This window comes from Alnus glutinosa, chromosome 8 (genome assembly GCF_958979055.1).
Source record: "Alnus glutinosa chromosome 8, dhAlnGlut1.1, whole genome shotgun sequence".
Lineage (NCBI taxonomy): Eukaryota > Viridiplantae > Streptophyta > Magnoliopsida > Fagales > Betulaceae > Alnus > Alnus glutinosa.
In genome coordinates, this window is record NC_084893.1 from 20,143,259 (window position 1) to 20,156,752 (window position 13,494).

Consider the following 13,494-nt stretch of genomic DNA (forward strand, 5'->3'; position numbering starts at 1 on the left):
ACAATATATGTTTCCTTATTTAGTTTGGACTAAATAAAGTAGCCGTCAATTCTGCTAACACAAGGTTGGTATAATACCTACGGTTGTACAGCAAAGGAAATTAAAACAATGAAAATCAAGTCATAATAATTTCATTCCTTATTGGATCCGAGGGTCTTTGCTGCAGTATATTTCTTTCCCTCTTAGTGTTTTTGTGAGCATCAAGGTTGGGCAATTCACGCTTGCACAATATTTTCCTTTCCTTCTTAACATTGTCTTGAGCATCATGGTATTGGGTTTGATTGAGCAATAGTTTCCCTTCCTTCTTAGTGTTGTCTTGGGCATCACAATATAGTTGAATCTTGTCACACATAGCTGGAGATACTTTGATATTTTCCTTTCTTGGTATAGTTGAGATCTTTCCAACATGGTGGAGATTTGTAGTTGCCTTCTTATTGACCGTCATTGCTACCAATGTGCTGTCATGCGAGGTATACAAGTTAACACACAAAAGCAATAGCATGAGAGGAATAAACTATCAAGCTTCAGATGCAGGAGGAAAAACTAAGCAAATATCAAACTAGATTATCTCAAGTATATGTAAAGTTATTTCAATAAAGCACAAAGACTGAGATATCAATTAAAAAGACGAGATATTTGAAAAGCCGTCAAAGAAAAAAATTGTTTGCATCCCCTTTTTTTGTTTTTTTGTTTTTTTTTTTAATAAATCACAACTGACAAAAAAAACAAACAAGCAAGCAAGCAAGCAAGCAAACAAACAAAACAAAACAAAACAAAATTAATGCAATGCATATGCAAAACAGAAATTAAATAAAAAAAAATGCAATGCAAAGAACTCTACATGCTCTAGGATATTAATATGCATGAACAATGATTCTAGATATGCCATGTGACCACCTAACTCTAGGTGAGTCCACTACCACTCCCCGTCAAAGGGTGAATGATATCAACCTTCCTAACCTAAGCCTTCTTAACACTAGGTTTAATGTTGTGACTCTTGTCCAACTTATCTAACCTAGTCAAAACAACCATCATCATATTGCACAAACCCTCATAATTATTCCTAAGATAAAGATTATCATTATTATGCTCATGGGGTTTCAGCTCGAAACAGTTAGGTCGGGTATGACCAATTCTGCCACAGTGATGGCAAGTAGGGACAAACCTTTGAGAATGTTATCTCCTATGCGGAGGGACATATTTAGACATGAAAGACTTCTTAGGAGCATCCTTCTTATTTCAAGGTCTTTGGGATTTCAACTGACAACAATTTAGTCTAATGTGACCAACAATCCCACAGTGGTAACAAGTAGGAACAAACTTAGTTTGGGTTTGTTTCCCTAAATGAGCATTGGATTTGGGCTTTAGACAGTTATTCATGGAAGAAGTTTTTCTCTTATCCAAACAAACTATATTGGCATTGACTTCTTCAACTTTTATATGCTTAACAAATAAAGACTTTCTTTTAGAATTAGAAGCATGCGAATTAGAGGCACCCAAATTATCAACAATCATACTAGGCTTGTTAATAACATGTTTTTGAACACATAACATGTTTTTCAAATTATCACTAGAGAGTCTATTTGAGAGTTCCTTATGGTTCGTTTGGGAACCAAAGAGAATCGTGATTCTCTTTGGGTTTTTTCTAGTTTTTGGGTATTTGAATCCAACCCGTAAAAATACCCGAAATGCAAGCGTTTTTTTTTTAAAAAAGTCCTACTTTACTTGTGGGTCCCACTGACATCAGCAAAGTACACCCACTAAACACAAAAAATAATTAAATAATACTTATTTAAATTAAATAATGGTTTTTAATATTTTTTATACTAAATAATTATTATTCAATCATTATTCCACACTACTTTTCATAATACCAATCATTATACACAACTTTTCATACCTCCAATAATTTCCAATCATTTCCTATCATTAAAAAACACTACTTTTCAATCTCAAAAATCCAACATCCAAACACATTTTTTTTACTTCAAAATTCGCAAATCAAATAAGAATTCAATTATGATTTCAAAAATCCAACACCTAAATGGACCATTAGAGTCTTTCAATTCATTCTTAAGTGATTTAATATTTTCAACCAGCACAATATTTTCATATTTTAAAGAGTCTATTAAGGCATGTGATTCAGACAATTGAGTAACCAAAGACTCTTTTTCAAGCTTAATATTTGTAAGCTCTTTGAGGGAAATTTTATAGAATTTCATCAAATTCATACATTCCTTAGAATAGAACTCATCATCAAAATCATTCTCAGATAACTGAAAAGTTTTCATAACACAAGGATTCATGGATCTCACTCAGGAAATTAATCCAAATAGGGTGAACCTGCTCTAATACCAATTGAAAATAAATATAAACTCCTAAGCTACCTCAACCAAACAGTTAAACATATATGTAAAGCAATAAAAGTAAATAACATACAGATATTTGGTTACGAAGTGGAAACTCTTTGCACCAAAGAGGAAAACCACTTTGAGGCAGTCAAACCCAAGAAATCAATTATCAGAAGAAATAGTTAATTACAAAAAGTCCTCTCCAGTTAGACTTTAATGGTTGAATGGTTGAACAACAAAATACATCAAAGACTCTAAGAGAAATACATAAATCTGTTTAAGCTTAGATAATGTTCTCCTAACACAATGGAATTCTCTACTAGAATTCTTAAAGAAACACTACCTAGAAGCCTCTTTAAATAGGCTCTGGAAACCCTAATTCTAGTCAGAAATGGATTTCTAGGCGGTGGTGTCCAGACATGTCACTGCGTGTTCGGACATTATGAACTTGAGCCTCTCTCTCTCTCTCTCTCTATGAGGCAGTATGAATAACTTCATCTGAAAAACTAAAACGGATCGCATTGACAGCCTCCATATCCATCTCTTCCCACTCATCGTCGTCCATCTTCTAAGGTTTCTTTGCATTTCCTAATAAGGCCTTGTGGACTCTTTGCTGAATCAAAAGATATTTCATCCTTCTTTTCCAAAGAGATAAGTTGTTCTTGCCCTTGAACTTCTCAACTTCATACTTGGTGCTTGCCATATTTACCATAATTATCAATCTGAATACCGAACCTTAGCTATGATAACACTTGTTGTGCAAAATGTAGCAATTACGATAAACAAGGCAATAATCTCACAAAAGAAAACTAAGAATTTACATGGTTCCCTCAATGTGAAGTACGTCCACAGGCATAGGCAATTACGAAGAAATTTACTATCAAAGATGCAATACAAAACAGTAAAGAGAAAATCTGACGCAAGAGCTTTATTGGGCTTTTTATTTAGTTGCATTTTTCTTTTATTATTTATTTTAAGACGGGTTGTATTATTTTATTTTGGACTTTATGTTATTTAAGTTGGCCATTAGCCCAAGTACCATAAGAGTTAGGGTTAGGGTTTTAGTCTTTATTATATTTTAAAAGAATTTTCTATTGTATTTGATATCTTATGATGAATTGAAAATTTTGGTCGACTGTTGTCGTCTCCGCCCTCTTGTCTTCTTTCTTCCCTCTTTCCCCCTCTCCCTAGCTTCTTCTCCTCTTTGACTTATTTTCACCCTCTTCTCGACATCTTCCTCTTTTCTCTTCTCTCTCTATTTACTCTTGTCAATCTTGGTTTGTGTTGCATCAAAATCACTCAAAACTGAAAGTCGCAATACACACAAATCTCACTTTCACACAAAATAGATTTTTTTTTCCAAAGGAGAAAACAAAAGAAAAAAATTAAGAATAGAAACTTCTCTTTTGGTGAGACAAATGGAAGCTTCATTTATCTCTTATCCTCTCTCACCGTGCAACACCTAGACTCTCGCCCATTTTTTCTCTCTCTTGTTTCGATTCCTCAAAACCAAGAAGAAAATGTGTGGCACTTCTTTTTTTCTTCTCTTCTTCCACGCAACATTGGGTAGCAAACAAAAGTCACTTATTTATAATCAATGAAATTGGTGGTAACAAAAAATACCCTCCTACCTGGAGGAGCCAAAACGTTGGGTCCCACCAACTTGATTGGTTCATGTCACCCACATCAACATGTCAAAATGTGAAGAAACTTTGATGCATTCAATGTTAATCTTAATCATTTGAGAAGTGATATGAGCAAAAAACAATATGCATCTTTAGAGAGTAATTTACAGAAACATGTGAGATACTTCATTAATCAGTTAAGAAAATGAGGGATTGAAAGCATATCAGAACAAGAGGATTAAAGGAAATGTATTGCTTATAAGTTTTAATCATTTCCAAGAATTTGTACTAGTGAGATTTCCCAACTGTTTGTACTCCAAGGGATTTTTTTTTTGAAATATATAAACAATGGCATCCCAACTTCGAAAACGGGATTCAAAGAATATGCATTTTCATTGGCATCCACTATTCTGGTATTTGTTAATGGGATTGTTAGCAACATCATAAGACTATAAGTAGGATGATCATGTTAGGCAGTATTTGCTTAGCTTATGATAATTAATTAGCCACTAATCTCTCGAGTGGTGGAAAGAGCTTGTCATTTTTCTGCTTAAGTTCAGTTGTAATTGTATAGAATGAAGTGTGAGAACAATTAATCTGAATATTATCATCTCTTCCAAGTATATTATGCACTATCATGTATAATAAAAGTTTTCTGGTCATGCTACATTATGGAAGATAATGAATCATGTTTGCTTCTTTTGAGTGCAGAGATCTTTCATATAACAAATTTACGTTAGTTGAATCAAGTTGTCCACAACCTAGTCCGTAAGACTTTCTTCTACACATGTTTGTCTGAATGCAAGCGCTCATGGGTATTCTCACTAAACTTTTCTCTTGTTATGTTCTGCAGGAACTTGTTTGCAAGCTCTTTGATTGGCAATAACAAGTAAGTATCAACTTCATCTAAAAAAAATATGCATCATAAATTTTTCTGATATTAACTTTCTTGTGTATTGCCTTGATATGAGTAAACACAAATTCAATTTTGATGTCAATAATAACTTGTTTTGGACCTTGATCTTTCCAACAGTGGCCTGGTTCCGTGTTATAGAAGCTTTCATTGTCCTGATCAAAGTAAGTTGAAATGCCATATAGCCATATATTTCTTCAATATTGATATATTCTCAGGATTACCTTTAGTTCAATAGTGTATTGTTTAGCTGTCCTGATCTGTTGCTTTTATCCCAGAATCATACCAGATTCATATAAATTGCGGCGGAGAAGTAGTACCTATTAATGGAAATACTGCATATGATCCCGATACAGATTCAGGTGGAGCGTCAAAATGCTACTTGAGTCCACAAAAATGGATATTTAGTAGCACTGGTAACTTCATGGATAACCGTCAAGCTAACTATATTGGGCAAAATTCATCCAGGCTCTCTATGACCAACCCTCAACTGTACATGAATGCACGCCTTTCTCCTCTCTCTCTTACTTATTATGCTTTTTGTATGGGAAATGGAAATTACACAGTAAACCTCCATTTTGCGGAGATAATGTTCACTGATGATAAAACATATAGTAGCTTGGGAAGACGTATATTTGATATTTACATTCAGGTAATTTTTACAATATACTTCCACTTTCATCGACCAATTTTCAGTTACTCAAGTAGTATTTGTTAGCATGACATAAATGGATTATAATATTGTAGGGAAAGCTGGTATGGAAGGATTTCAACATTGTAAAAGAGGCTGGTGGAGTGGGTAAAGCAGTTATAAAAACTGTTACTACTGCCGTGAATAATAATACCTTGGAGATTCGTTTGTACTGGGCTGGTAAGGGGACAACTGATATCCCAAACAAAGGAGTCTATGGTCCTCTTATTTCAGCTATTTCTGCAGTTGATCCTGGTAGGTTTTATGTTTCATGAGTTCATGCTAACTTTCAACGGTTTGAAAGTGAACCATTCTCTTGCTTATATCTTAGCATGTAAATTTATCTCTATTTATTTGGGAACGTTTAAGAAAGCATGATGCTAATTATATTTCATTAATTTCCTTAAAGTATTTGAGTTGAACCTTTTAATTACTTTATGGTATCATAGATCGATGTATCTGTCTTTTTTTTACCACATTTTATCATTTTATTTTTATTTTTTTTAGTTTGATGTGTACTAGTCCACGAAATGATATTCAAAAATCATATTGATGAATAAGAGAAGGAAATCATTTTCTTGTTTATTTTCATTGTAACTCTTATGTTTTTTCTTCAAACAGATAATATACTAGAAAATGGAACTGGTATATCTTTGGGTGCAACGGTCGGGATTGTCGTTGCCGGAGCTTTTGTTATATTTTTGGTTCTGGGTATCCTCTGGTGGAAATGTTGTCTTGGACAGAAAAATAAGATGGAACAAGGTACTTGCAAGGCAATTAATATTGTTATTATATTCTTTTCAATATATATATATATATATATATATATTTATTTCTGATATGTTCTTTGGTTTCTTTTTTCTGTTTAGTTTTTAGTTTTTTCCCCATATGTATGTATGTTTGAACACGCAACAGGTGCATATATACACCTGTAGGATGAAATAAATTCCTTATATATATATATATATATATATATATATATATATATATATATATATATATATAAGGTATATATATCAAACTATTTGCCAACCCCTAATTCTTTTAAGTGGAAACAACTAACTTACTCATCATCTGTTTAGTTATGGTATGCTTTAAACTGTCTCAAACTATAAGGAATGTCAAGAATTTTCCAAATTTCTTAGACATGCTTCCGTATCTAACTTGGCATCTCCCTCAGATTTAAAGGGTTTGAACTTGCAAACTGGTACATTCACCTTAAGGCAAATCGAAGCTGCAACAAACAACTTTGATGCTGCAAATAAAATTGGGGAAGGTGGTTTTGGTTCTGTTTATAAGGTATTTGCATAAGAAATAGTTTCTTTTCATTGAATGTTTCTTATTGTAGTTCTTTGTCTTTTTGAAGTGTTCCTTACTCATTTATGACAAAAGTTTATGTTTCCCAAATGCAGGGCCTTCTGTCAGATGGCACCAGAATTGCAGTCAAACAACTTTCTTCCAAATCAAAGCAAGGAAATCGTGAGTTTGTGAATGAGATAGGCATGATTTCTGCTTTGCAACACCCTCATCTTGTTAAGCTCTATGGATGCTGTATTGAAGGAAATCAGCTGTTGCTAGTATACGAGTACATGGAAAATAATAGTCTTGCTCGTGCTTTGTTTGGTAATCTTTTAACTTCATGCACTTAATTGTTTTTGTTGTGTATTTGTAGTCATTGATAAGATGCATGTGCGCATGGTCATTTACTATTTTCTATTAATTTGATTGATTAAAGGGCCAAAAGAATATGAGTTGAAATTGGATTGGCCAACGAGACAAAAGATTTGTATTGGTATAGCAAGAGGTTTGGCCTTTCTCCATGAAGAATCGAGATTGAAGATTGTTCATAGAGACATCAAGGCTACTAATGTTTTGCTTGATAAAAATCTCAACCCGAAGATATCTGACTTTGGTTTGGCCAAGCTTGATGGAGAGGATAATACCCACATAAGCACCCGAGTTGCTGGAACTTAGTGAGTTGCTCTATATTAATTTAATGTCATAATGTTTCGTATTATCTTTTTTCTTGTTCTCATGTGATGCCAGTAGACTAAAAGAAAGAGAGAACAAAAAGAAAATGGATAATTGCAGTATTGGTCTCTGGGGTTAGCCTAAATTACAAATCATTCCATGTTATACAAAAAGTTTTTGGAGGGTCATTGTGATAAACTATAATTACAAATCAGTTGTTGAACACATTTTCTATCCACCAAGTTAACAGATCCCGTTAGTCAGCCACGTCATTCCCAATAGGAAGCCGACACGTGTCCATTACAATAAAAAATATATAAATAAATAAAACAAAAATATTTGTTTTTTTTTTTTAAATAAAAAATAAAAAATACTAACCAACAGCCGCCCCTTTGGGGGTAGTGCGCGGCCACCCCCAGGGCCTGAGGGTGGCCTTAGACCACCCACAAAGGTATTTAGGGGTGGCCTGAAAAATAAAATATTTTTGTTTTATTTATTTATATTTTTTTTATTGTAATAGACACGTGTTGGCTCCCTATTGGCTGTGATGTGGCTGACTAATGAAATATGTTAACTTGGTGGGCGGAAAACGTGTTCAGAGACTAATTTGTAATTATATTTTACCACAAGGACTCTCCATGAATTTTTTATATCACATGAAGTGATTTGTAATTTAAGCCAACCGCAGAGACCAATGGTTCAATTATTCCCAAAGAAAAGTCAAAGTAGAGGAATTGTTAGTGAAGTTCAATAGTACCAAAAAATTTCAGCTTGAGAAATTTCATTGTCTCTGAATTGTTTAATAAGCTAACTTGATTACTTCATGATATTGATTTTTGTTTACGCTGCCATTAAGACCAAAAAAAAAAAAAAAAAGAATGGAAGGCACATATAGAAATTATTGCCCTTAATATCAGCGACTTTACAAAATCTTAATGCTGAAAATTTTACCCATTGTTTTGTGATTTGACAGTGGATATATGGCACCTGAATATGTAATGCGGGGTTATTTAACCGACAAAGCAGATGTTTATAGTTTTGGAATTGTTGCCTTGGAAATTGTTAGTGGGAGGACCAACACTAGTCACTGGGGAAAGGAGAAATCTTTCCATATTCTTGATTGGGTAATTTGAAACTCACTCTTTCTTGCATTTATTTCTTTAACACTCTTGTTAATTTTTATACACTTTGTGTTTGTTAATCTTAAAATCTAGATTGGGGAATTGTTTCGTGATGAGTATCCACTATTTGGAGAGCAAAAAAGTTGACAAGGTTCCTGGCCAGTAGCATGTTGCTGCTAATTAGACTTTTCTACAATGTCTTAAGTACCCTGCTCCTATCTCCCTGTTTGCAGGCACTTCATTTAAAAGAGAGACACAGTTTATTGGAACTGGTTGATCTAAGGTTGGGCTCAAACTACAAGAAAGAAGAGGTTATGGTGATGATCAATGTGGGTCTCCTATGCACTAATGCTTCTGCAGCAGTTAGGCCTACCATGTCTTCAGTGGTGAGCATGCTTGAGGGCAGGGCTGTTGTTCCAGAGTTGGCTCCGGATCCAAGTGTCTCAAATGACGAAATGAAAGCGAAGGCAATGTGGGAGTATCTTCCACAACGTGAAGAACAGAATATGAGTGAGAGCGAGACACAGTATACGGCAGAACTATATCCAGGCAATTTAGATTCTGATTACTGGGAGAAAAGAGATTTGTAGGGTGAAATGATATGTATTGGTTCACTTGGAAGGAAACCAAATAACTTTCAAATAAAAATGTTAACTATTTGAGAGGAATTCAACTTATAGTGATTTCATTCACGTAGAATGCCTCAACATATACTTACAAGAATTATAAAGATAAACAACTAATCCTAACTAATGATTATTCTTCGTTATCAATACATCGAGATAACTTTTTTTTTTTTTGGATGAAATTATTTTTTTATGATTTGATTAAAGAGATAAACATTTAGAAGAGTACTACACATATTTTAAAGTGTCCACTTTCAAGTGCTCACTTCCTAATGTAGTAGTAAAAAATGAGAAATGCTAAACGTAAGACTTATGTTCTTTTTGTATCTTTCAAAAATGATGTGACTTTTAAAATTATTATTGGATTAAATAAATCATTATTAAATTTTGATCCAATAATAATTTTAAAATTCACACCAATTTTGAGGTGACATTTAGTATTACTTGTGAAAATTACTCTTTTTTTGAAACACATACTAGAGAATTTATCCTGAAAGCGAACCGGTGAAATTACCGGAAACCACCACAAAGGGTTTTATGTACAAAGAATATAAAAGGCAGTCCTCTTTGTCCCACGGGAAGACTAAAAAGACGACGTAAACAAATTTGCCTCAGAACTAAATTAAACACAGCATTGACTTTAAACCATATGAAAAGAAATACAACCTCCCATTCTTTTCGGTCATTCTTGATGGCTGCATGACAATTAATTCGCCTACCGTACTTGACCAGTCTATGTCATGACCATCTCTTTCCTCTCTTTTTCCAACTCAATAATAGTATGACTCAAATCCTGAACTACAGTGGAAACTTTAGAATATTTATATACTAAACTTAAAAAAAAAAAAAAAAAAAAAAAAAAAAAAAAAAATTTGTTATTTTTGAGAGTCAAATTACTAAAAATCATCAAAATGAATATTTTTGTTTGTTAGGTGAGCTGTACTCTCAAACTTTGGCGAGTATTATTCGTTCACTAAAATAATAAAAAATAATAATTTTTTTTTTCTCTCTTTTGTTTATTTATTTATTTTCATATTCATAGCAAACGTTCATTTCTCTCTCCCTTTTTTATTTCTTATCCTAACATTTATTTATATTGAAAGCATATAATATTTTTTGAAAAATATGACCGTTAGGAAAAAAAAAATCAAATTTTAAAAAATATAACCGTTAGGATAAGACAAATATTTTTAAAAAAATATGACCATTAAGATAAGATAAATATTTCAAAATATAACCATTAAGAAAAAAACAAACTTTTTAAAATATGACCGTTATAATAAGACAAATATTCAAAAATATGACTATAGGATCTTGAGAATTTCATTAATTTCGCAGCACATAAGATGGTCTATAGCCTAGTTAAGACTCCAAAAAAATACCTTGTACGTGGATAATAGTTCTCTTTAAAAATTCATGTCACCAGCATATTCGACAAATCGGCCAACCGCTTTGGTACCCGGTTAGAAATAACTGATAAACAACCTTACCAGAGCGGTTATGGATTTTAAAAATGATTTAACCTTAATATAACAAGTAGCCGGGTATATATATAAATATATTTATTTATTTAAAAAATTAAAATGATAAAATTTGCGTATAGAGTTTTACACTTATTTTTCATTGGTATTTCTCATTAATTAGTTTACTTTATCAGTTTCTTCTTCCTTCTTCAGTTATTTATTACAAATTGATTGATTGACCTGTCAATGAATTTCTATCTGTATGATTTTGAGGATCAAAGGGAAAGACATTTTTCTTTTGCTGGTAAACAGAAAGTAACCGAGATAATTAATGGGTTTATCTTTTACACCCACAAAAGTAAAGATCAGCAAAGATGGTTTCCTAGGCCTGCTCACAGTTTCTTGGGGTTGGGAAAAAAATCTTTTATTCTCTCTCTCTCTCTTTGCTGCTCATCCAGAAAAAATAATTATAACACCACCAAATTAAAGCACGAAAGGGACTTAGAAACAGTGATCTCTCTCTCTCTTTGCTGCTCATCTCCCATCCTCTCAAGCTCCAACCCTCCAACGGTAATTAAGTAAGAAAAATATTTATCCCGAAACACCCCATGCTGACGTTTCTGTTCCTATTTTCATTGTGCAAGAATCTCAAGGATAACTTTGTCAAATATTAGACAGACAACCTCAAGAAATAAAAATAGGTATGCCGTATGCCTCCTTTTTTATTTTACTGATCTCATATTTACTTCACTGCATATAATGTGGTTTTTTTTGAGAAAGCCAAGCATATTGGGCTAAAGAACGTTATATATATATATTATTTTATTATTTTTTTTAATGGCTATAAACGTCTAAATGAATCTTAAAAAGTAGGCCTAATACCTAAAATATGCTCAAAATATGCAATTTTTTAAAATTTCGGATACTGGTGTGGATAACTGGATACCAATCGACTATTAAATATCCGATTAACCCGCTACTTGCTTAGCTGAGCTGGTTGAAAATTTTGGCCAATTGGCTACTCCAATTATGGTTACCGGTTTTAACCAATAATTGGTATTTATAATAGAATTTTCACTCCTAATAACCGGTTGAAGAAAAATCTCTGTCCCAGCTTGTGTTAAAAAATATTTCCTTCAAACCTAATGACGTACTCTTTTAGTGAGATGTATTTTTGGGAGTCTGTTTAAAATTGGTTTTAGTACTTAAAAAAATGTGCCAAGTAAAAAATTGGTCCGTTTAGTTAAAAAAAAAAAAACAAAAAAACAAATATTAAGTATTTTTTCTTTTTCTATTTTTACTCTAAAAAAATGTCCAAAATTTTGTTTTGAAATAAACTTCAAAATGATGTTTTTTCTTAAAAAAAACAAAAACTCTTTCAGACTTTTTTAGATTTTTTTTTTTTTCTAAGAAAAAACTTATAAGCTAGCAGTGACATATAAGGCTAAGGAATTTCCGAAAGGCTGCCTCCCTCTGATTGTGGAAAAATCTTGGACAATATATTATCAACGCTAGCTAGTTTGAAAGAATTATCAACGACAAGAATTAAGTTAATGAGAGCACAATATAACTCTAAGACCATGCATTTATGGTGGTTGACGTTAATATCTAATACTAAACTCCTGGTAATTCTTTTTCTCTCTTTTCTAAGTCTTTTATTCTTGTATTTTAAATTTTTACACAAATCTCAACATCGATCATCTATCACTATATTACCAATTCTCATGTTTCACGGCATGTTCCGTACATTAATTAGAGCATCAATCTGAGTTTACAAGTTGTCCACAAAATAATTATACCAATATTGCTTATAGCTTACATGATAATATAAACTTGACTTGTCTTTGAGGTCTACGATGATCTCTTTATCACTCTCAAAGCAAAATCAGAAGTTACTCCCTTGTTTCCTCACTGCTTACATCCCGCGTATTGAACTCCTATCTGATTTGATTACTACCAAGATTTATCACCCACATCCAGTGCGCGAAGCCAACTTTTGCAATTTGTATTTGGGGCCAAATTGAAAAAATAAAAAATAATAAAAATAATAATAATAATTAGGGAGCAAAACTAAAAAAATGTGGAGAAGCATGATAGAAAATGGCTAGTCTATTCAAAAGATTTTATTAATATTTAATGTTAAAATAAAAGGTCTTACTTGAACTTTTCACCTTTGGCCTCAAAATATATCGACCTTGCCTTGACTACAGTATTGGCCTGAAAGTTCTAAGAAGTTGTAATGCGGTAGTCTAAGAACCTGTTTGGAATTGTGTTGAATAATAGATATTTTTTATAATAAAAAAGCGTTTGAGAAACAAGTTTATTTTCAAGCTTTTCACAAACGTGTGTTTTAGCCTTTTTAGAGCAAAAAAGTTAAACAAATACTTTTTGAGGTTATTAGCAAAGATTTAATTAATATTTAACTTTAAAATAAAAAGTCTCATTTAAACTTTTCACCTCTAGCCCCAAAATATATCGAGCTGGCCTTGACTGCAGTATTGGCCTGAAAGTTCCAAGAAGTTCTAGTGTAGGAGTCTAAGAACCTGTTTCTAATTGTGTTGGTAAATAGAGATTTTTTATAATAAAAAAGCGTTAGAGAAAAAAGTTTATTTTCAAACTTTTCACAAAATTGTGTTTTAGCATTATAGCAAAAAAGTTAAAGAAATACTTTTTGAGATTATTACAAAACAAACCTAGTTTTACTTTGCATAACTTTCTATGTACTAAAATTAC

The 13,494-nt window shown here is 32.4% G+C and overlaps 1 protein-coding gene across 5 annotated transcripts in view; it reads left to right on the forward strand.

The window, feature by feature from the left end:
- LOC133875091 (probable leucine-rich repeat receptor-like serine/threonine-protein kinase At3g14840) overlaps positions 1-9,429 on the forward strand; it is a 55,363-nt gene extending 45,934 nt beyond the window's left edge. For 2 of the 5 annotated variants that reach the window (XM_062313090.1, XM_062313091.1), the window contains exons 14-24: positions 4,688-4,744; positions 4,830-4,865; positions 5,010-5,053; positions 5,168-5,541; positions 5,637-5,835; positions 6,202-6,342; positions 6,761-6,879; positions 6,993-7,203; positions 7,316-7,553; positions 8,525-8,675; positions 8,906-9,429. In XM_062313090.1, coding sequence (XP_062169074.1) covers positions 4,688-4,744; positions 4,830-4,865; positions 5,010-5,053; positions 5,168-5,541; positions 5,637-5,835; positions 6,202-6,342; positions 6,761-6,879; positions 6,993-7,203; positions 7,316-7,553; positions 8,525-8,675; positions 8,906-9,262 — 1,927 coding nt within the window. In that variant the 3' untranslated portion in view covers positions 9,263-9,429. The other 3 variants (XM_062313094.1, XM_062313093.1, XM_062313092.1) reach the window with 2 other exon arrangements.
- The last annotated feature ends 4,065 nt before the right edge of the window (positions 9,430-13,494 follow it).